The 23,998-nt window shown below is 37.5% G+C and overlaps 1 protein-coding gene across 15 annotated transcripts in view; it reads left to right on the top strand.

Annotated features, from left to right (window-relative positions):
* The window catches only part of NUMB (NUMB endocytic adaptor protein), a 168,293-nt gene that overhangs the window by 58,124 nt on the left and 86,171 nt on the right, over positions 1-23,998 (top strand). For 8 of the 15 annotated variants that reach the window (XM_069488549.1, XM_069488612.1, XM_069488543.1 and 5 more), the window contains exon 3: positions 3,173-3,252. The exons of 1 other annotated variant lie outside the window; for it this stretch is intronic. In XM_069488549.1, the coding sequence (XP_069344650.1) occupies positions 3,181-3,252 (72 nt within the window). In that variant the 5' untranslated portion in view covers positions 3,173-3,180. Of the gene's footprint in view, positions 1-3,172; positions 3,253-12,515; positions 12,525-20,582; positions 20,668-23,998 lie in introns of those variants that run through there. 6 more of the 15 variants (XM_069488629.1, XM_069488593.1, XM_069488621.1 and 3 more) reach the window with 3 other exon arrangements.

Below are 23,998 nucleotides of genomic sequence, written 5' to 3'. Positions count from 1 at the left end.
AAACCTTGAGGGTGAGGCCCAGCAATCTGTGCATGAACAAACCCTCCAGGTGGTTTTTATGTATTCTAAAGCATGAGAACCACTGACCTACATCATGGATGCTCACAGCTGTCTGAAATAGGAGACGGAAGGAGTCTTCACTATTAATAGAGTCATTCATAGTTTTATTACCTTCCCTGACAAGCACAGCTGGAAATGATTTTTTAAAAATTTAAGCCAGGCACCATAGTGCATGCCTGTAATCCCAGCTACTCAGTAGGATGAGACGGGAGGACTGCTTGAGCCTGGGAATTCAAGACCAGCATGGCCAACATAGAGAGACCCCATCTCAAAAACAAATTAAATTTTTGCAAGATTATTGTCTAAACAATTCAGTTCAAGCATTTTAATTCTTTTTAGGGAGATATGTTTCTCTAATTTAAAAAAAATTAAAAAATTTTTTTCTTTCTCCAATTTTTTTTATGATGCACTGTTCTCAGGAAAAAATTAAAGCAAAATAGCATTTTTTGAATGCCATTTATATACCAGTCAGACTAAATATGTTTTTACATGGTGGTTTAATTCCTCACACAATCCTAGGAAATAGGTCATGATTTTATATCCCCATTGTTGCTTAGAAGAAAACCAAAGCTAAGAGAGGTTTAAAAAGTTGCCCCCAGTAGGTGTATCTAATAAGCAGAAAAGTAGAATGTGAATGTATGTATTCAATAGACATTATATTGAGGGCCTACTGTGTGCGGGAGACTGTTCTAAGTATCAAGAGTACAAAAACTTAAGACCTAGTTTTTGTCCTCAAGGAATTCAGCCTTATAAAGAAGACAGACAGTAAGTAGGATAGTGACTCCTATAACAAAGATATCTAAAAAGTGATTTGGGGAACAGTGGAGGGAACATTTGACTTCACTTTAGAGGATTGGGGAAGGCTTCAAAGAAGGATTGGATCTTTGATGTTTGATTAGATAACATTAAAAATTCCTTTGGTAAACACAAAAATCTTATTTTACTTTCATGTTTAATAAAATTTTAAAATAAATTAATTACCATTTCTAAAAGCAAATCAAAGCAATGATAACTCTGGAATGTTTTTCCAAACTACATTTGCCCTCTATTCCAATATTCTAATATGCTCTTGAAGGAGGGGCTTGTCTTGCACTTAATAATTTTAAAAGCTACATTGTATGCCATGGTTTAGATGTATCATAATCTATCCAACTAGTCCCCATCTTTTTGATATTTAAGCTTACAATTTTTATTATAAACGGTACTATAGTGCATATTCTTTTACATTCCCTGTTGTATTTTTGTGTTATATCTTTAGTATATCTCCTAGACATAGGATGATTAGACCAGATATTTCTATTATGAATTTATATTTCTTCTGTCTTTGTCCTCACTCCCTGCCACCTGCCGCCACCTTTTTTTAAAAAAGCTCTTTACACGTTGTGTTTTCATAACATGTGTTATGTTATAGGGACTTTTTTTTTTTTTTTTTTTGAGACAGGGTCTCACTGTCGCTCTGAGTAGAGTGCAATGGCATAGCTCACTGCAGCCTCAAACTACTGTGCTCAAGCAATCTTCCTGCCTATGCCTCCTGAGTAGCTAGGACTACAGGTGCAGGCCATGACACCGAGCTAATTTTTCTTTTCTTTTCTTTTTTTTTTTTTTTTGACACAGAGTCCCACTCTGTTGCCCAGGCTAGAGTGAGTGCCGTGGCACCAGCCTAGCTCACAGCAACCTGCAACTCCTGGGCTCAAGCAATCCTTCTATCTCAGCCTCCCGAGTAGCTGGGACTACAGGCATGCGCCACCATGCCCTGCTAATTTTTTCTATGTATTTTTAGTTGTCCAGCTAATTTCTTTCTATTTTTAGTAGAGATGGAGTCTCGCTCTTTCTCAGGCTGGTCTCGAACTCCTGAGCTCAAATGATCCACCCGCCTCGGCCTCCCAGAGTGCTAGGACTGCAGACGTGAGCCACCATGCCCGGCCTAAATTTTTCTATTTTTTGGTAGAGTCAGGGTTTCACTCTTGCTCAGTCTGGTCTCGAACTCCTGAGCTCAAGCAATCCTCCCTCTTTGGCCTCCCAGAGTGCTAGGATCACTGGTGTCAGCCACCGTGGCTGGCCAATGGACTATTTATATTAGCTTACTGGCTCCATGATGATTCCAGAGTTCACCAAGGTGTCCTAGTCATATTGGGACTTTTTAGACTAAAACTAAATTCTGGGGACTGAGTTAGAATTGAAATAATGGGCAGAAGGTATATATGCCATGTAGCAAATTAGCGATTGTGTTCAAGTGCTTTATGCATTAATGAAAAAAATCTCTTATATCTCTTAGTGGTTTTGTTGGTCTTGAAAGTGATCTGTTTCTATTTCAGTTCCTTACCATAGTCAGCTAACTTTATGACATTTTGTCAAGGAGTACATACATTCAAAAACAGAATATAATAAGATTAGAAACTTGTTAATTGGTCAAGATGATGGGAAATTTTTTTCTATTTAGCAGTTGTATATTTTGACATTCAGATGTAAGATTTTTTTACTCATTTAAATTAGATTTTTTCTACTTTTAGCGTCTGGCAGTGAAGAGAGTGGCTAGCTTCTTGGCTGAGAGAAACTCCTTTAAGAAAATAAGAAGTCTAGCAATGCATTTATTTTAGTTCTTAAGTAAAGATGAACATGAGTACATTTCTTGCTTTTTTTCTGGAATTTATAGTATATCTGGAATTTTCTGTATTTCTATAAATTTGTTTCTAACAGTGAGTACAATGTGGTAAAGTGAATGTTGACATACTTTATAACAATGTGAGTATTGGTCACAATGCATTATTTTTTCATGTAATTTATTCCTAGTGAGATTAGGTGTATTAGTCTGTAACATATCAGTTAATGATCTTGCTTGCAAGACTTACATTTTCTTCTAGGATTTGTCAAAATTTTTGTATTTTTCTGGAAAACCAATCTAGTAAATATAGTTGTTTCAACCTTTCTTTCATTTGAACCATGGTTCTTAATAGGGGATATTAATCTTACCCCCACAGAAACTTATCTGATACGAAATAAATTAGCTACTTGAATTGTACCTGTCAAGTTTCTTCTTTAAAAATGTGGTATATGTACACAGTGAAATACTATTCAGCTATAAAAAAAAAGAATGAAATCATGTCTTTTGCAGCAACATGGATGGAACTGGAGGCCATTATCTTAAGTGAAACAACTCAGACACTGAAAGACAAATACTGCGTGTTCTTACTTGTAAGTGAGAGCTAAATAATGTGGACACATGGAAGCAGAGTGTAGAATGATGGACAAGAGAAACTTGGAGGGGTGGGGATGGGTGAGAGGTAGGTGGATGACGGGAGGTTGCTTGGTAGGTACAATGTGCTTTGTTTCAGTGATGTACGCACTGAAGGCCCTGACTTCACCACAGTATATTATATCAATGCAGCAAAATTACACCTGTACCTTATGAATAGATGGAAAAAAAAAGGGAAACATTTTTGAAAAATTTCTTTAATATTTGATTTACAAATGATTAAAAATGTAAAACTGAGTTCTAAGACCCACAATAGAGAGACAACACTGATATTTAAAATAAATTACAGGCCCAACATTGTGGCTCATGCCTATAATCCTAGCACTTTGGGAGGCCAAGGCAGGCTGATCACTTGAGGCTAGGAGTTTTAGACCAGCCTGAGCAAGAGTGAGACCCTGTCTTTACAAAAAATAGAAAAATTAACTGGATATGGTAGCGTGTGCCTATAGTTCCAGCTAGTCGGGTGGCTGAGGCAGGAAGATTGCTTGAACTCTCAGGAGTTTGAGGTTGCAGTGAGCTATGATGATGCCAGTGTAATCTAGCCTGGGCGACAGAGCAAGACCCTGTCTCAAAAAAAAAAAAAAGAAAATATAGTAACTTTTTTCTATATAAATATTTTATTCTAAACTTCCACTAAATTTGCTTTCTGCTATAATACAATCATTAAAAGTTTTAATTGATTTCTAACCTTCTTTTAAGTTTAAAAAGTATTTCCTCACAAGGAAATTATATCTTACAAGAAAGAGGTTTTATTTTATTTTATTTTTAGTGACAGAGTCTCACTGTCTTGCCTAGGCTGGAGTACAGTGGCATGATCATAGCTCACTGCAGCCTCCAGCTCCTAGGATCAAGTGATCCTCCTGCCTCAGCCTCTCAAGTAACTGGGACTATAGGTGCTAGCCACCATGCTTGGCCCATTTTTAAATTTTTTTGAAGAGGCACTATCTGGCTATGTTGCCCAAGATGGTCTTGAACTCCTGGATTACAGATGTGATCTGCCATGCCTGGCCTCAGAATTTTCTTTTTAGTGATAAGGTTTCTTCTGTTAGAATTCTTAACATAACACCTGATAGATTGTCTTTTATTATTTTTCCTTTGCTTTCTTCCAGTCTCTGTGATTAAAATTCAGCTGAACACATATCAAATTCTTAGCAGAATTTTTGTGGGTTGCTAGATACTGAGGGCCTTTAAAATCTTTAGACTTCACTATATAGAACAAATTTTGAATTGGAATTTTCTTTATTTCTGTTGCTTTTGTTTTTCTGTTAGAACTTCCTGGGAGTATTCAGTTAAGACTAAGGGATTTTCTTCTGGAGACCAGACAGCCTGAGGGAGAGTTATTCAGTCTTTTTTCTTTGTGGTATGTGCTTACCAGGCAGAGCAGTCACTGTATTTCAGTAAGAGAACCCATTGCCAAAACACCCACTAGAGCAGAAAACTGACCTAGTTAATGCTGACAGTTTAAAAAAAATCTGTGGTGTTGTAGCAGCATTGGCTCAACTTTTTCCTTCTCTGGTGGTAGCTGGATAGAGGTAGAGAAAATATGAGAAGGGATATTTAATTGCTGCAAGGGAGTAAATAAAGCAGTAAATGAATATTTAATTGCAGTCTATTTGATTAAAAGCTGTATGTTTGGTGCAATTCGAAGGCTTCTAAAATACAGCAGTTCTTCTTCTTCTTCTTTTTTTAAAGAGCCTAAGCTGGAGTGCAGTGGTTTTTCACAGATGCAGTCGTAGCATACGATAGTCCCAAACTCCAGGGCTCAACTAATTCTCCTGCCTCAGCCTCCCAAGTAGCTGGGACTACAGATGTGTGCTACTGTGCCCAGCACAACAGTTACAACAGTTCTTCTTAAATCACTTTAAGCTTAAAAAAAGAAAGCATAGGAGATTTCTAGGATTTTCATGGTAATAATCACTAGTTAAGGATGTCAGTCAATAGTTTATCAGTGTACAATATTTTAGAACTTACAGATATGGAAACAAAAGCTGACTGGAATACTTATTTGTAGCAAGTGACCATGGGCCTTAACTTTACCAGACTCATCTTTTCCATTATTATCCAACTTATTAATATTTTTCACTTACTCTTAATGTCACTAGCATCTAAATTTTTAGAGCTTTGCCATTTAATACAGAAGCCACTAGCCACATGTGGCTATTCAGTTTTAAATTAATTAAAATTGAATAAAATTAAAACTCTAGTTCCTTAGTCAAACTAGCCACATTTCAAGTGCTCACTAGCTAGTGGCTACCATATTGGATAGCAGAAATACAGAATATTTTCATTATTGCAGAAAGTTCTGTTGGGTAGGACTGTTCTAAAGGCTGCCATTTCTGTCATGCTTTACTTCAGGGTTTCTCAGCCTTGGTACTGTTGACATCTTGGGTCAGATAATTCCTTGTTGTGGAGGGCTGTCCTTGTAGAATGTTTAGCGGCATCCCTGACCTGTACCCACTAGATGCTGGTAAAATCCATCCAGTCTTGACAACCAAAAATGTCTCCAGACAGTGCCAGTTATTCCCTGGGGACTAAAATAGACCCTGCTTGAGAACCACTGATCTACTTACACATATTAGTTCTGTTACCAGTTAGCTTTTGCTGCATAAAAAGCTTAGTGGCTTAAAATACACTTTAAGAACCACCTTATCCTTGATTTTGCTTTCCATGTTTTCAGTTACCCTAGGTCAACTACAGTCTGAAATTATTAAATGGAAAGTTTTAAATAAACAAATTTTAAAATTTATAGGTTTTAAATTGTGTGCCATTCTGGGTAGTGTGATGAAATCTTGTGCCATCTAGCTCTGTCCCACCTGGGACATGAATTATCCTTTTGTCCCGCATATCTGTGCTATATACACTACTTACCCTTTAGTCACTTAGTTAGCCATCTTGGTTATCAGATTGACTGTGGAGGTATCAGAGTGCTTGTGTTCAAGGTCAATAGTCGTCTGACAGTACGTCAGAATGCCTACCTAGATAGATCATTTTACTCACTTTATCTCATCAGTTTATCATGTAGGCCCCTTTAACATCTCATATCATCACAAGAAGGGTGAATACAGTACAGTGAGATATTTTGAGAGAGAGAGACCACATTCATCTACATTTTATTATAGTATATTGCTATAATTATTCTATTTTATTATTAGTTATTGTTAATCTCTTACTCTGCTTAATTTATAAATTAGATTTATCATAGATGTGTAGGTACAGTAAAAAACAGTGTATGTAGGGTTTGGTACTGTCCTTGGTTTCAGGCGTGCACTGGAGTTCTTAGAATGTATCTCCCACGGGTAAGGGGGGCTACTATAAATCGTTTAATAGCTCATGAGTCCATGGATTGGCAGTTTGTCTTCTATGGTCTGCTGGAGGTTTGGCTAGGGCCAAATGATGTAGAATAGCCTCACTCATATGTTTGTTGGTTGGCAGGCTTTTGCCCAGGGTAGTAGTGAGAGTTTGTTCTCCATGTGGCCTCTCCAGCAGGCAGTTTCATTTACCTGATGGTTTCAGGGTTCTAAAAGTAGCAAGAGAGGACAAACCTCAATGTGCAAATGCTTTTCCAGTCTCTGCTGTATCACATTTTCTAACGTTACATTGGCCAAAGCAAGTCATATGACCAAGCTCAAATTGAAGGGACTGAGAAATAGATTCCATCTCTTATAGGAGGAGTAGCAGTGTCACAATGTAAAGGGGTGTGCGTAAGGAATGGGAGGAATTATCATGGCCGGTTTTGCACACAATCTACTATTATTGTTTTCTGGACAATACAAATGTATTAGTTGCCTTTTGTAGACAGGGTTCTATATTAGGTTCTGAAGTTAATTAAAGACACATGGAACATTAGCTTTGGATTCAGACAAACCTGAGTTTAAATGTTAGCCTGCTCATTAACTGTGTAACTTTGGATCAGTTATTTAATAGCTCTGAACCTGAATTTTCTCATCTGTTAAACACTAACAATACAAGTGCTAGTAGAAGGATTAAATGAGCTAATTGACAAATGTACTTAATCAATGGGGGCCCTTATTACTATTATCATACATCTATAGACCATAAACTCTACTCTCAAGGTACCTAAGTTCTATGGGATCATGGCATATACCAATAGCTATAATACATGGTAAAAGGTAATAAATGATACAAGAGTGAAAAAAGTGGTGATTCAGAGGGAGGAGATATTACATTCAGACTTGGGGATTAGGACTGTTTGATGATGAAGGTAACATGTATCTTAGATAGGAGCTAATCATATAAAAATTAGATTGACATATAACTATCCCATTCATAAACCTGCACATTTATCAAGCTTAACAACCAAACTTAGATTTGTCCCCTTCAACCTGCTCCTCTTTCTGTCTTCTGCATCTCAGTAAATGGCAACTCCATCCTTCTGATTGCTCCAACCAGCAATCTTAGCCTCTTTCACTCTTCACTTTCTCTCACTCAGTACATCCACTTCATTAACAAAATCGTGTCCGTTCCACCCTTAAGATAAATCCAGAATCCTACCATTTGCAGTGGTCTTGGAAAATGACTGTGGATAATTATAAACTTGTTCATTTGGTGATTTCTGTTACAGCTGGGCTTCAGATGTGGTCTATACTGGAGTTGGGGGCACAAACAGAAAATAGACCATCTCTCATACGTATCTCCACTGTTGTCACTCTGATCCAAGCCACTAACACCTCTCTTGTGAATTAATTTAATAGCTTCCTAACTGGTTCCCTGCTTTATGATCTGTTTACAATACAATAGCCAAAGTGATCCTTTAAAAATATAGATCTTGGCTGGGCACGGTGACTCACACCTATAATCCTAGTGCTTTAGGAGGCTGAGATGGGAGGATCACTTGAGGTCGAGTTCAAGACCAGCCTGAGGAAGAAGGAGACCCCATCTCTACAAAAAACAGAAAAATTAGCTGGGCGTAGTGTTGTGTGCTTGTAGTCTCGGTTACTGAGGCAGGAGGATCACTTGAGTCCAGGAGTTTGAGATTGGACGAGGTATGACGATGCCACTGTACTCTAGCCTGGGTGCTGGGTGACAGAGTGAGACTCTTGTCTCAAAAAAAAAAAAAAAAAAAAAAAAATTGTGTGTGTGTGATTAAATGTCAGTATTCCTCTGCTCAGAACCCTCCAGTGGCTTTTATCTTATTAGGGATAGAAGCCCAAGTACTTCCAGTGGCATCTGAAACATTATGAAACATTTGGCTTTCTTTCTGACCTCATTTCCAACCCTCCCCTCACTTAGTAAGTTGTAGCCACATCTCCTTGCTATTTTTCTAAAACACTGAACATATTTCTATAATACCTCAGGACCTGTGCACTTGCTATTCCATCCATCTGGAATGCTTTCTCCCACCTATCTCCTTGGGCTTGCCCTCTTACAATTCACTCACTACCTTCAGATCTGTCTGCTCCAATATAACCTAAATGAGTAAAGTCTTCCCTTAGCACTTTATTTAAAAGAGCCTCCTCCTATCCACCCTGCTCCCCTTACAGTTGTTTCTTTTTTATTTTGACAGTCTCCCCAAATAGAACACCCACACTTACGATACGTCCTGAATCCTACCATTTGTGAGGGTAGAGGCTTTGTTTCATTCTCTGCCATATCTCTATAGTCTAACAAAGTACCTGTGTTATAATTGGTTCTCAATACATAATTTGTTGAATGCATGAACGTATGTTTTCTGGTTCAAATCACAATTTTTTTTACAAAGTCCATTTGAAAAGATCATTCTAAAACTAAATTAAAAGACAACACTTAGATGCTTTTGTCTGATAAAGGAGGAGAAAATACTAGGTTTTTGAGACATGTTATTGAATAAGATTTAGAAATGTGAGTTGCCTGATAGTTCAGGAAGATGAGTTAGTAACTGGGTAAAATGCCATACATAAACGGCAAACATATATGGTTCTATTGCCCCTTGATCCTAGAGAGAAGTCGTTCTAACCTCTTCATTGGATCTGGTCACAATTTTTAAAAAATAGACTTTATTTTTAAGAGCAGTTTTAGGTTCACAACAAAATTGAGCAGAAAGTGTAGAGAGTTTCCATATTCCTTCTGCTCCCATATATGCACAACCTCCCCACTGTCAACTTCCAGCACACATCATCATTATCCAAAGTCCATAGTCTAAATCAGAGTTAATGCTTGGTGTTATACATTTTATGAGTTTGGACAAATATGTAATGATGTGATCTATCATTATAATATCATACAGAGTGATTTCACTGCCCTAAAAATGCTCTGTGCTCTGCCTTTTTATCCTTCCCCTTTTCCCCTGGCAACTACTGATCCTTTTACAGTCTCCATAGTTTTGCCTTTCCCAGAATGTCATATAGTTGGAATCATACAGTATGCAGCCTTTTTGGATTGGCTTTTTTCACTGAATGACATGCATTGAAGGTTTGTCCATGTCTTTTCATGGCTTGAAGCCTCATTCCTTTTTAGGACTGAATAATATTCCATTTTCTGAATGTACCACAGTTTATTGATTCACCTACTGAAGGACATCTTGGTTACTTCCAAATTTTGGAAATTATGAATAAAGCTGCTATAAACAACTGTGTGGCCAGGCATGGTGGCTCACTCCTGTAATCCCAGCACTTTGGGAGGCCAAGACCAGGAGTTTAGGACTACATCTCCACAAAAACTTAAAAAAATTAGCCAGTTGTGGTAGTGTGTGCCTTTAGTCCCAGCTGCTTGGGAGGCTGAGGCAGGAGGATTGCTTGAGCCCAGGAGTTTGAGGCTATAATGAGCTCTGGACTCTAGCCCTGGCTAGTGAGACCCTTTCTCAAAAAAACAAACAAAATCCCCAAATGTGTGCAGGTTTTTGTGTGAGCATAATAAGTTTTCAACTCACTTGGGTAAATACCAACAAGCTTAATTGTTGGATTGTATGGGAAGAGTATGTTTAGTTTTATAAGAAACTACCAAACTGTTTTTCAAAATGGCTGTACCATCTTGCATTCCCACCAGCAGTGAATAAGAATTTCTGTTGCTGGAACTCCTTGGAGCATTTGGTGTTGTCAGTGTTTTGGATTTTGATCATTCTAATGGGTTGTGACAGTTGTTCCAGCACCAATTGTTGAAGAAGACTATCTTTTCTCCATTTTATTGGCTTTGCTCCTTTGCCAAAGATCAGATCAGTTGACTATATGTATATATAAATACATATATATATATATTTTAATAGAGATGGGGTCTTGCTATATTGCCCAGGCTGTACCACAGTGGCTAGTCATGGATGTGATCATAGTGTACTGTAGCCATGAATAGCTGTCCTCAAGCGGTCCTCCCACCTAAGCCTCCTGAGTAGCTGGGATTATAGGCTTGTGCCACTGCACCTGTTTCCAGTTGACTACATTTATGTGGGTCTTTTTCTGGGCTCTCTGTTCTGTTCCGTTGACCTATTTGTCTATTCTTTTGCCAATACTCTCTTGATTACTGTAGCTTTATACTAAGTCTTGAAGTTGGGTAGCATCAGTCCTCTAACTTTCTCCTTCAATACTGAGTTGGCTATTCTGGGTCTTTTGCCACTCCATGTAAACTTTAGAATGAGTTTGTCAATACCCACAGAATAACGTGCTGAGATTTTGATCTGTAGATCAAATTGGAAAGAACTGACATCTTGAAAATGCTGAGTCTTCCTATGCATGACCACGAAATATCTATTTATTTAGTTCTTCTTATATTTCTTTTTTTAAAAAAAATTATTTTATTTATTTATTTATTTTTTTTTTTTTGAGACAGAGTCTCGCTCTGTTGCCTGGGCTAGAGTGAGTGCCGTGGCGTCAGCCTAGCTCACAGTAACCTCAAACTCCTGGGCTTAAGCGATCCTCCTACCTCAGCCTCCCAAGTAGCTGGGACTACAGGCATGTGCCACCTTGCCCGGCTAATTTTTTCTATATATATTTTTAGTTGGCCAGATAATTTCTTTCTACTTTTAGTAGAGACAGTCTCGCTCTTGCTCAGGCTGGTCTTGAACTCCTGACCTCGAGCGATCCACCCGCCTCGGTCTCCCAGAATGCTAGGATTACAGGCGTGAGCCACCATGCCCGGCCTTCATGTTGTTCTTGATCTTAACAGGAAGGCTTCTAGTTTTGCCTCATTAAGTGTGATGTTAACTGTAGGTTTCCTAGACGTTCTTTATCAAGTTGAGGAAGTTCCCCTCTATTCTTAGTTTGTTGAGAGGTTTTGTTCCTTTTTTTTTTTTTTCTTTCCTTTTTAAAAATAAAGATAGGATCTCATTATGTTGCCCAGGCTGGTCTCGAACTCCTGGGCTTAAGTGATCATCCTGCCTCAGCCTCCTGAGTAGCCAGGATTATAGGCATGTGCCACCGTGTCTGACTCTGTTGAGAGTTTTTAATTATGAATGGATATTAGATTTTGTCAAAGGGTCAAAGATTTTTCCTGCGTTTATTCATATGCTCATGTGATTTTTCTTTCTTTAACCTGTTGATCTGTTACATTAATTGATTTTCAAATGTTGGACCAGCCTGGCATACTTGAAATAAATTGGACTTAGTTGTGTATAGTTCTTTTTATTTATTTATTTATTTATTTATTTTTTTCTGAGACAGGGTCTCACTCTGTTGCCCAGGCTAGAGTGAGTGCCGTGGCGTCAGCCTAGCTCACAGCAACCTCAAACTCCTGAGCTCAAGTGATCCTCCTGTCTCAGCCTCCCAAGTAGCTGGGACTACAGGCATGCACCACCATGCCCGGCTAATTTTTTCTATATATATATTTTTAGCTGTCCATATAATTTCTTTCTATTTTTAGTAGAGATGGGGTCTCGCTCTTGCTCAGGCTGGTCTCGAACTCCTGAGCTCAAACGATCCGCCCACCTCGGCCTCCCAGAGTGCTAGGATTACAGGCGTGAGCCACCGCGCCCGGCCTTGTGTATAGTTCTTTTTATACATTGTTGGATTCAATTTGTTAATATTTCTGGTCACATTTTTTATTTAAGAGGCAGAGTCTCGCTCTGCCACGCAGGCTGGAGTGCAGTAGCCCAATCATAGCTTCCCGCATCCTTGAACTCCTGGTCTCAAGTGACTCTCCTCCTTTACCCTCCTAAATAGCTGATACCACAGGCACTTGTCACAGTGCCTGGCTAATTTTTAAATTTTTCTGTAGAGATGGAGTCTCACTGTGTTGTCCATGCTGATCTTGACCCATGGCCTCAAGTGATCCTCCTGTCTTGGCCTCCGTAAGTGCTGAGATTACAGTAATGGGCCAGTGTGCCTGGCCACATTTTTTATTAATAGCTTGGTTGGACCCTTTCATGGCATGCTGATCAAATATTCAGTTAAAACTTTGAAAAATAGCATATATGTTGTATGATAGAATTGAAGTCTAATTTTTTTCCTTCTATAGGCTGGATTGGCTAAATCTAACAAGATGAAATTTAATATGCATTATGTAAAGATATTTTTAGAATCAGTTAAATATACATAGTTAATGGCACAGATTACCTGGGGTTTTAATTCCATTTCTGCCACTTAGAAACTATGTAACCTTGATCAAGTTATTTAACCTCTTCATGTCTCAGTTTCTTTGTCTATAAAATCGGGATTGTTGTGAAATATAAAAGAAGTAATACATATAACCCTCTTAAAATAATAGCTGGCAAATAGTAAGGGATGATAAAACGTTACCTATGATTATTATAACGTTATACACTTGGGTTAAAACAAACTCAGTTATTTAGGATTTGATTGATATGATTTATAAACACTGAGAAAGATTAGATATCTTAGTCTTTTATTGATTGTAAACTCAAGAGAATGATAGTGTTATTTGGATAGGATAAAAGTTAATATAGTTTAAAGGTCTAAAAAAAGTGTTTGGTTACTAATCCTGATGTTGCCTACACTAGTTTTCCACTATAATAGTTTGCAGGAAAATAAAAATTTAAATTTTTGAAATTGAGATTGATGGAAAACCCTTCAACAGAATCTAGAAGAAATATTCAATTACTTATAAAGTAGAAGGATCTGGACTGAAGAAAACCAACGAAACCATTCCCAGATTTTGGCATGAGATTCTCTGAAAGAAGGAAAGAAAATGCCTTGTGTTTTTTTTTTTTCTGATGGCCTGTCCCTGGACCTGTAGACACAGAGTTAGCACCAACTGGAGAATTGGGCTGCTATTCTTCTATCCCAGTGAACCTAAATAAGTATTTATACAAAAGGAAGCTTTCTTTTCTCATTGAGTCCTAGCCTGAACACCCTAATACTGCAAACTGTGTTCCTTCTCCCTGACCCTGATGCTTCTAAACCCTTTTATCGTGTTCAATTTTTTCCCACAGCTTTAATCTTTTAATTAACTATATAATTTACTTATGTGTATGGCTTGTCTCCTGTGCAACTAGAATGTAAGTCCCGGGAAGGCTTTGTTCACTAAGGTATCCCAAGCACCTACAATAGTGCCTGGCACCGCATTAGACACCCAATAAATATTTGTTGACTGAGATGAGTGAACAAAATCTTAGGCTGAAGTTCCATATGTTATACCAATAAAAGCATAGCAGCTTTAATTGAAGGAACCTACTGTTCTACTCACTGGGTCCTGCCTTTGCACCTTGTGCTATCTCTCTAAGGAACATAGTTTGAAGCTACCTTACAAGTAATGATCTATGAGATTGGAGGAATAGGATTCACCCATTTCATTTTATCCTTCTTTCTATGTCATCCAAAGACAATAATTCCCAGAAAACAGCTGGGCCTGGGTGGGGTAATGGTAGATATATGCAGTGGCTACAGAAAGGCTCATTTCTAATGGGAAATGTACTTCCTAAACTATAAACCTCTGTTGCAACGTCTGGAAGAGAGAGAATTCTGGCAGCAATGCTGTGACATCAATTTAGAATATCAGGGAACATTGCCATGCTAATGTTTTAGATACCTATAAACAACAAAATAAGAAAATAAAATCAATGAAGATGGGGATAAAATCCTAAAATAAAATATAAACAGAAAAAAATGACCCTAACTGTATTTCAAATGACTAACATAACTACACTGAACAAGGAAAGATAAATAAATTTTGGGCATAGTATACTCTCAAACTCAAGATAAACAGAACTATAAACAATACCAAACCCTAGTTTGTAGGCTGATTTTTTTTTTGTAGTGATATGAATTAGCAATTTTCTGTCAGTTCTAGGACTGAACAAATGAGTAAGTGTATTGAGGATAATGGGAGCCAGGTTTTTCCATTGTTGGAGAAGGGAGTTGCATATATGGAGAAGAGAAGGCTAGAATGATGAACGCTGTGATGTTAGATTTGAATTCGAGTTGATAAACTCATAGTTTTTAATATCTATTTATATAAAGATAGAGAAATACACATATATACATTTATGTATTTCTCACATAGAAATACGTGTATGTATGTGTATTCTAGCTTTGTTTGCTAAGAGGGCCTAGAAGCAATTACTTCCCCCACGTCTGAATTCATTTGTGATGCTGTAACAGAATACCTGAAACTGGGTAATTTATATATAATAAAAATTTATTTTCTCACAACTCTGGTGGCTAGGGAGTCCAAGATAAGGTGCTGGCAGGTTTGGCTGTGTGTTCTAGAGAGGATGAACACTGTGTTCTTACATGGCAGAAGAGCAAGCTAGCTGAAAGAATCCATGGGTCTATACAAATATAACTAAATGAATGAATAAGTAAGTAAGGTAGAAGAAAAAGTTCTTCCTTAAAATGACAAATAAATGTAGAACTGTTGGAATTAGAGAAAGGCCAGTTGGAACAGTTGATAGTACTTGATTCACAAAGAATTATTTGTGGGTACCAAAACTATTGGGTGAAAGTTTGTTGAGGAACATGATATTCACTCAAGATACTTCCTTACAAAATATTTACTTATTACAAAGAAAAAAAACAGTAACTTTATAGTGGAGAAACCTGGCAGATGTCACCTTAATCAAGCGATCAAAGCATTACTGATAATGGAACCAACTACCATCTTGTGGTTTCTAATATGATACAGTGAGAAGGAGGAAACATGACTTTGTGACTACCAAAAATGCATAGCCTCAGTTTAAACATGAGAGACCATGAGACAAACCTGAACTGAGAGATGTTCTACAAAATAACTGGTCGGTATTTTTAAAAAATATCAGTTGTAAAAGCCATAGAAAGACTGAGGAACTGTTCCAGATGATGAGATTCTTGCTCCCCACCTCACCCCGAGACAGGGTCTTACTCTGTTGCCCAGATAGGAGTGCAATGACATGATTGAGATGATATTGTAGAATTTTTAAAAGAAGCCTGTCAATTAAATGCAATGCATGATCCTGAATTAGATTCTGGACAGGGGACATAGTAGCTTTAAAGGACTATTTAAGGCAATTGATGACATTGGAATATGGACTTTAATTGTATGATAATAAATTTAACATTAATACAATATTGATTTGGTTAGCTATACTGTGGTTATCTAAGCAAATGGTCTTGTTCGTAGGAGAATATATGAAAATATTTAGGGCTAAAATGGTACATTGTCTGCAACTTACTCTCACATAGTTCAGAAAAGAATGTGTGAGAAAGAGAGACTGATAAAACAAATTGCACAAAATGTAAATAATTGATAGTACTTGTAAATTTTTTAAAAATTCAGCATTGTTAAAATTTATTCAAATCTTCCAATTATTACTTCTCGATTGGGGAATGTGGTTTCTTAGAAAGAGTACCAAGTGACGAGGTAGTAATCTGTTGAAGAAAGGTCCAGTGATTATGATGAATGTGGCAGAATTTCTTAGCCCAATTCATTAACTTGTCTATGGTGGTTTGTGATGCCTGTGGCATGGAAAATTATAGGTCCCTGTCTGCTAACCAATGAAGAGATGCTTTTAGGTGTGGGGTTTTTTTTGTTTTTTTTTGTTTTTTTTTTGAGACAGAGTATTGCTCTGTCACCTGGGCTAGAGTGCCATGGCATCAGCCTAGCTCATAGCAACCTCAAACTCCTGGGCTCAGGCAATCCTCTTGCCTCAGCCTCTCAAGTAGCTGGGACTACAGGTGCATGCCACCACACCCGGCTCATTTTTTCTATTTTTAGTAGAGACAGGGATCTTACTGTTGCTCAGGCTGGTCTCAAACTCCTGACCTCAAGCAATCCTCCCGCCTCGGCCTCCCAGAGTGCTAGGATTACAGGTGTGAGCCACCGCACCTGGCCTTGCTTAATTTTTGATGGCATAATTTCAACTTCTTGACAATAAGATGCTACTGTTAGTTTTACCTGGGTTAAAAAGCAGTAATGGAGTTCCCATTTTGCAGAATACCTACAGTTACCAGAACCATTTTTGTTTGTAATGATGGTTTTAACAAATAATTGGGCCGGGCGCGGTGGCTCACACCTGTAATCCTAGCACTCTGGGAGGCCGAGGCGGGTGGACCATTTGAGCTCAGGAGTTCGAGACCAGCCTGAGCAAGAGCCAGACCCCGTCTCTACTAAAAAATAATAATAATAATAATAGAAAGAAATCATCTGGACAACTAAAAATATATAGAAAAAATTAGCCGGGCATGGTGGCACATGCTTGTAGTCACAGCTACTCAGGAGGCTGAGACAGTAGGATTGCTTGAGCCCAGGAGTTTGAGGTTGCTATGAACTACGCTGACGCCACAGCACTCTAGTCTGGGCAACAGAGTGAGACTGTCTCAAAACAAACAAACAAACAAAACGCAAATAATTGGAACTTCACCAATATCTAACCATTGACCAGATTACTTTCAATTGCCATATAGTATCCAATTTTTGGCAAAGATTATGATCCTCTCCAAAATAGGTTTTCTGCTCTTTCAAATTTTAACCATTTCAGGTTATGATCTTCCATCAACTTGTGTGGTACCTATTCACTTGTCCAATTTTTTGTCTTCCCTATAGCAGAAACTGTCATAGTGGAAACTCCTAAGATAGTGGTATCTTTGGTAGGGAGAAAGGGGTTGCAACTAAAAGAGGAAGCATAGAGGGGGCTTCTAGGGTGCTAGTGATGTTCTATTTTTGCTCTGGGTGCTAGTTACATAAGTGTGTTTCTTTGTGACAAGTAATTGAGCTATACAGTTTGCTTCTTTCTACATGTCTTATACTTTAATAAAATGTTTTTTAAGAGATTTTTGTGTCTTATGTAAATCTGTTAAAGATCCATGAGATAAAGTCCTCTTTTGGAGGTGAGAACAGATGTGGACAAACAATTAGGCTTCCTTTTATTAGCCAGCTCTGTGTAACTCATTTCACATCCCTTTGTGACTTGCTGACTTTATTTTTGGAGCTAAATTTTGTGTCCAATTGTACTTTTTTAGTTTTCTTTTAAAAGTTTGTAAAGTATTGATAAGTGAATGAGTGAATAGCCTCAGTTATTTCAAATCTTTGTTTTTTCAAGTTTCTTAGTGTAAAATTCTAAGCTAGTACAATATTTGAGGAAAAAGGCAATTGAAGATAATGGCTATTATTTGTCAAATTCCATTTGAAAATGTTGTTTTAGATTTATTTAGTACATTTTTATTATCCACCTTCCATTTTAATAGTAACTGAGAGGCAATGTTCACCTCTATAATAACCAAAGGAAAGCTTTTTAGTTTAAATTGTTTTTATATTCAGAAGTTAGGGTTGTTAGAATTCAACTTTTCAATTGCTACCTCTTCCACGAAGTCTTTTCTCACTAACTCGGTGATCTCATCCCCCTCTTAAGACACAGCAATTTGTGCCTCTCTTAAAGCATTTGCAGTGTTCCATCACATAGTCTTTTTATATTCCTTTTCTTGATTATGAGAATGTAGAGTTTAGAGATTATATACCCCTCCTTATATTGAGTATTGTGGTTTTATTGTACAAAGTAGGTGCTCTATAAATATTTTATCTGAATTGCCTTGTTTCTTTTTTCTTGCTTTTTTTTTTTTACTGTCAATCTCACTTGTGTATGAAGAATTGTTTTGTTTCCAACCTTGAATACCTCTTCATAGCTTAATTTTCCTTGTGTAATTTTTTTTTTTTTTTTTTTTTGAGACAGAGTCTCACTCTGTTGCCCAGGCTAGAGTGAGTGCCGTGGCGTTAGCCTAGCTCACAGCAACCTCAAACTCCTGAGCTCAAGCGATCCTCCTGTCTCAGCCTCCCGAGTAGCTGGGACTACAGGCATGCACCACCATGCCCGGCTAATTTTTTCTATATATATTTTTAGCTGTCCATATAATTTCTTTCTATTTTTAGTAGAGATGGAGTCTCGCTCTTGCTCAGGCTGGTCTCGAACTCCTGAGCTCAAACGATCCGCCCACCTCGGCCTCCCAGAGTGCTAGGATTACAGGCGTGAGCCACCGCGCCCGGCCTCCTTGTGTAATTTTATCCATAAATCAGAAATCTTTAATATATAGCTGAATAGATACTCTGTGACAACTTTTCATTTTTGAAAACTAAATCCCAGTTCTATAAATGTAATTGTGTAATAGTTACCCTTTTACCCACATTTTTGAGAGGGGACAGATAGAAATTAAAAAACAAAAAACAAATTCCAGGCCAAATGATTTTTTTAACACTTTGCATAAACTACTATTTGCTATAAGAAAATGAGTAGAATTTTTTTTTTAGTTTATGTGCCAGTGGAGATATAGCTATGATTGTGGAACTAAATATAGAGATACTGGGCTGGGCACCTGGCTCGTTCCTGTAATCCCAGCATTTTGGGAGGCCAAGGTAGGAGGATTGCTTGAGGCCAGGAGATGGAGATCAGCCTAGGCAACATAGCGAGACTGTGTCTCTACAAGGAATAAAAATAAATAAAAAGTTAGCTGGGTGTGATGACACATACCTGTAGTACTAGCTACTTGAAAGACTGAGTCAAGAGGATTGCTTGAGCCCAGGAATTGGAGGCTACAGTGAGCTATGATTGTGCCACTGCACTCCAGTGGGGAATAGAATGAGACCCTGTCTTTAAAAAAAAAAAAAAAAAAAACATGGAGGTACTCCAGATTGTTTTAAATAAGTTTCCCTTATATTCCAGTGATCTCTGGGCCCATTTTCCACCCTACTTTGACAATATATCTATTTCTTTCTTTTTTCTTTTCTTTTCTTTTTTTTTTTTTTTTTTTTTTGAGATAAGGTCTTGCTCTGTTCTCTGGGCTACAGTGCAGTGGTGTCATCATTGCAACCTTAAACTCCTGGCCTCAAGTGATCCTCCTGCTTCAGCCTCTCAAGTAGCTACAGGTGTGTACCACCACACCCTGCTAATTTTTTATTTTTTTTTGTAGAGATGGGGTTGTTATGTTGCTCAGGCTGGTCTAAAAACTTGTGGTCTCAAGAAATGCTCTTGCCTCAGCCTCCCAAAGTGGTAGGATTACAGGCATGAGCCACTGCACCCAGCTTTTTCTTTCTGCTTTTCTCTTATAAAAATTCCTTCCTACCAGTGCCATGAATCAATTCTTCTTGGCACAGCTCTTCTGTTTTGGGCCTCTTGAATACCACTTACTAGTCTTAGAAGGGATATGCGTGGAATGGGATTTGTGGGAGTTGTTCTCAGTAAGTAACAATGTCTTGTCTATTTGTGTCTTTCTTTATGTATATACAATATTTTATTTCAGAGATCCCATAATTTACCTCTAGGTATTTGGCTTTTATCTAGGAGAATTATTTGTCATGTATTAGAGAAGATTGTGATTCTACATTAGTGTGTAGATCTAGCAATTGCTGCAGTGACTTGGAGTGATCATCTTTGTTATATCATTATAATAAAGTCTTCGTTTTTGTTTTTGTTTTTTTGTTTTTGTTTTTAGGCAGAGTCTCGTTCTGTTGCCAAGGCTAGAGTGCCATGGCATCAGCCTAGCTCACAGCAACCTCAAACTCCTGGGCTCAAGCAATCCTCCTGCCTCAGCCTCCCAAGTAGCTGGGACTACAGGCATGCGCCACCATGCTCGGCTAATATATATACATATATATATATGTGTGTGTGTGTGTGTGTTATTTTAGTTGTCCAGATAATTTCTTTCTGTTTTTAGTAGAGAGAGGGTCTCGCTCTTGCTCAGGCTGGTCTCGAACTCCTGACCTCGAGTGATCCTCCCACCTCGGCCTCCCAGAGTGCTAGGATTATAAATGTGAGCCACTGTGCCTGGCCTAAAGTCTTGTTTTATAGGCGAAAATTTTCAAAGCCTCCTTGTCCTTTTATGTTGAGTAACTGTGTTTTGTTTGGCATTACCATATTAGTGTAATGCAGCAATAAGTATGTTACTAATAACAACTTTGTGAGATGTTTATTATTCTCATTTTACAGATGAGGAAACTGAGGCTTGGTGAAGTTACGAAACTTGTCCAAAATCACACAGCTTGTAAGGGACACAGCCAAGATTCAGAGCCAGGTCTGTCCAACTTCAAAACTTTTAATCATAACTATGAAACTGAAATAGCTGTGAAGTATCAACTTATCATAACTTATATTGGTATTGATATTGCTTAACTGTTATTTAACTCTTACTGATAATTTTTTACTGCTGAGTTTTTTTGGTCCTTCTTAATAATTTCATGTATCTTTTAAATATTGTGAAAGGCAGTATACCATGGTAATTAAGGGTCTGGGCTCTGGAGACAGACTACCTGGGTATGAATCCTTAAGCTTCTTCACTTACTTGTTGTGTGACATCGGAAAGTTACTTAACTTTTCTGTACCTCAGTTTTCTTACCTGAAAAATGATGATAGTAGTATTATATACCTGACAGGGTTATTGTGAAGATTAAATGATTTAATATGTACAGAGCTTATTACAGTGCCTGGCATATGGTAAGCATTCGGTAAATATTAACTATTAGTATTACCATCTCCTAGCAATAAAGCAAATGATCATAATTTCTAATTCTCTCTTAGAAAATTTGGATAAAGCAAAGTTTAGACAGCAATGTAGAGTACCACAAAACTTACATAAACCAAAGTTAAACTTGACTAAGTTAGACCTGAAGAAAATCTCATTTGATCAAATTCAGATCTATGATAAAGCAAATTGGGCAACTGCTCATACAGCTCACATGTACAAGGGTCATATATCTGTAAGGACCATACATAGACCCATAGAAATATCCTTTGATCCTATTAAGATCATTGTATTATGAATGTGGTTTGTTTGTCTTCCCCTTGAGAGTGCCATTTGTATCCAGAATAAAGGTCTACATTTTCAGATGGCTTTTAGGAGATGGTGTTTTGGCAACGTTGACAGGTAATTACCAAGAACCAAAACCTTATGTATTATGTAAAATGTTGGCAACATTTCAATTCTTGCAGGAGTGGTTATCAGAATTACACTATGATGAATGTGTACACTGACCTTTAAATCAATGGGACCACAGCACATTCAACTAGAACTCAACCATGTACTGATCATGTGCTCTTTTCTCATACTTGTTTATCGCAGCTGTCAGAATCCTAAACTATTACTGCAATTTAATTAGAGTAAAATACCTGTGATTAATTTTTAATAATAAGTTTATATCAATTGTAGAAATATCCACAAATGGAAAACAATTTGAGTCAAGTTATACAAAAATTCAAAAGCTACTATTTAAAGAATGGGACCTGCCTTGTATATGAGCCCAAAATCTCTGTGGCTTTTAATCTATATGGGCATTTGATTTATTTCCTTTATTTTATTTATTTATGTGTGTGTGTGTGTGTGTGTGTGTGTGTATGTGTATTTTTTTAGTTGAGACAGGGTCTCACTCTGTTACCCTGGGGTAGAGTGCAGTGGCATCATCATAGCTCACTGCAACCTCAAACTCCTGAGCTTAAGCAATCCTCCTGCCTCAGCCTCCTGAGTAGGTAGGACTACAGGCATGTGCCACCATGCCCAGCTAATTTTTCTATGTTTTATAGAGACAGAGTGTCACTATATTGCTCAGGCTGATCTTGATCTCCTGGCCTTAAACAATCCTCTTGCCTCAGCCTCCCAAAGTGCTAGGATTACAAGTGTGAGCCAGCCTATTTCCGCGCCCAGCCTATTTCCTTTATTTTATGGTATTGAGCCTTTCTATCCTTGATTATAGTATATCTTTCTAGTTATTTAGGTATTTTAAAATATCTTTCAGTGAAGTTTTTTGTCTTTTTTTTCCATAAAGAAAAATGAGATACCTTATTTTTTGTTACTGTTATAAATGGTATATTTTTCCTCTTTTTTTCTTTCTATTTTCTGTTTGCTAATGTAAGCTTTATTTCTTTTTGTATATAGATCTATGTTCAGCCACATTCCTAAATTATTCTAATAATTTATCTATGGATGATTTTAGTTTTCTATATGGTCAGGTAAGCTACTGTGTGAACATTGTGTCTTTCCTGTGCTTAGACCTTTTATTTTTTTTTCTTGTGTTAACTGTGCTAGTTAGGACTTCCAGTACTATATTCAATTCAAATGTTAATTATAATCATCCTTATGTTGCACTTAATTTTTAAAGGAAGTGCTTATTTTGTTTCACTATTAAGAATAATATTTGCTATAGATTTTTGGTAGATACTCCATAGGTTAATGACATTTCTGTTACTAGTCGTCTAAGATATTTTTGTGTTTGAAGAATGAGTATAGAATTTTATCAAGTGTGTTTTCTGCATTTGCCAAGATGATCATATAGTTTTCCTCCTTTATTCTGTTAATGTGAATGACATTTATAGATCTTCTAATGTTCAATTACCCTTGCACTGTTGGAATGATGGGCTGTTTTTTAAAATATACAGTTGGATTTGGTTTATTAATATTTTGCTTAAACTTTTTGCATCTATGTTCATAGTGAAATTGGCCCATAATTTTTATTTCTTGTCCGTATTTGGTTTTGGTATCCAGTATCCAGATTATGCCAGCCTCAAATAATGAGTTGGGAACTAATCCTTTCTTCCCCCTAAGGGGATTTTATAAGACCCGAACTGATCTTTTTTGTAAGTTTGGTTGAACTTCTGTTCAACTGTCTGGGCTTGGTAATTTTTTGGGGTGGTGGGGTTAATATTTTGGGGGAGGTATGTACTCATTTTTCTAAATGGTTTTATTTAGAATTGTGTTTCTAGCTAGATCAGTTTTTAGAGCATTTTTTTTTTAATTTATCCATTTTGAGTTTTTTTTTTTTTTTTTTGAGACAGAGTCTCACTTTGTTGCCCAGGCTAGAGTGAGTGCCATGGCGTCAGCCTAGCTCACAGCAACCTCAAACTCCTGAGCTCAAGGGATCCTCCTGTCTCAGCCTCCCGAGTAGTTGGGACTACAGGCATGCACCACCATGCCCGGCTAATTTTTTCTATATATATTTTTAGCTGTCCACATAATTTCTTTCTATTTTTAGTAGAGATGGGGTCTCGCTCTTGCTCAGGCTGGTCTCGAACTCTTGAGCTCAAACGATCCGCCCACCTCGGCCTCCCAGAGTGCTAGGATTACAGGCGTGAGCCACCGCGCCCGGCCATTTTGAGTTTTTGAAGTATTAATATTTTCCACAAGTGGCCGGGCATGGTGGCTCACGCCTGTAATCCTAGCACTCTGGGAGGCTGAGGCGGGAGAATCATTTGAGGTCAGGAGTTGGAGACCAGCCTGAGCAAGAGGGAGAGACCCTGTCTTTACATACACACACACACACACACACACACACACACACACACATATGTAGCATGAAAGCATTTTTATTATCTTTTTGATTTCTGCTAAGTATTTCTCTTTTTTAAAAATTCCTAAT

Source organism: Eulemur rufifrons, chromosome 2 (assembly GCF_041146395.1).
Source record: "Eulemur rufifrons isolate Redbay chromosome 2, OSU_ERuf_1, whole genome shotgun sequence".
NCBI lineage: Eukaryota > Metazoa > Chordata > Mammalia > Primates > Lemuridae > Eulemur > Eulemur rufifrons.
The sequence above is the reverse complement of the archived record's forward strand: the minus strand, read 5'-3'. Positions and strand labels throughout refer to the sequence as shown.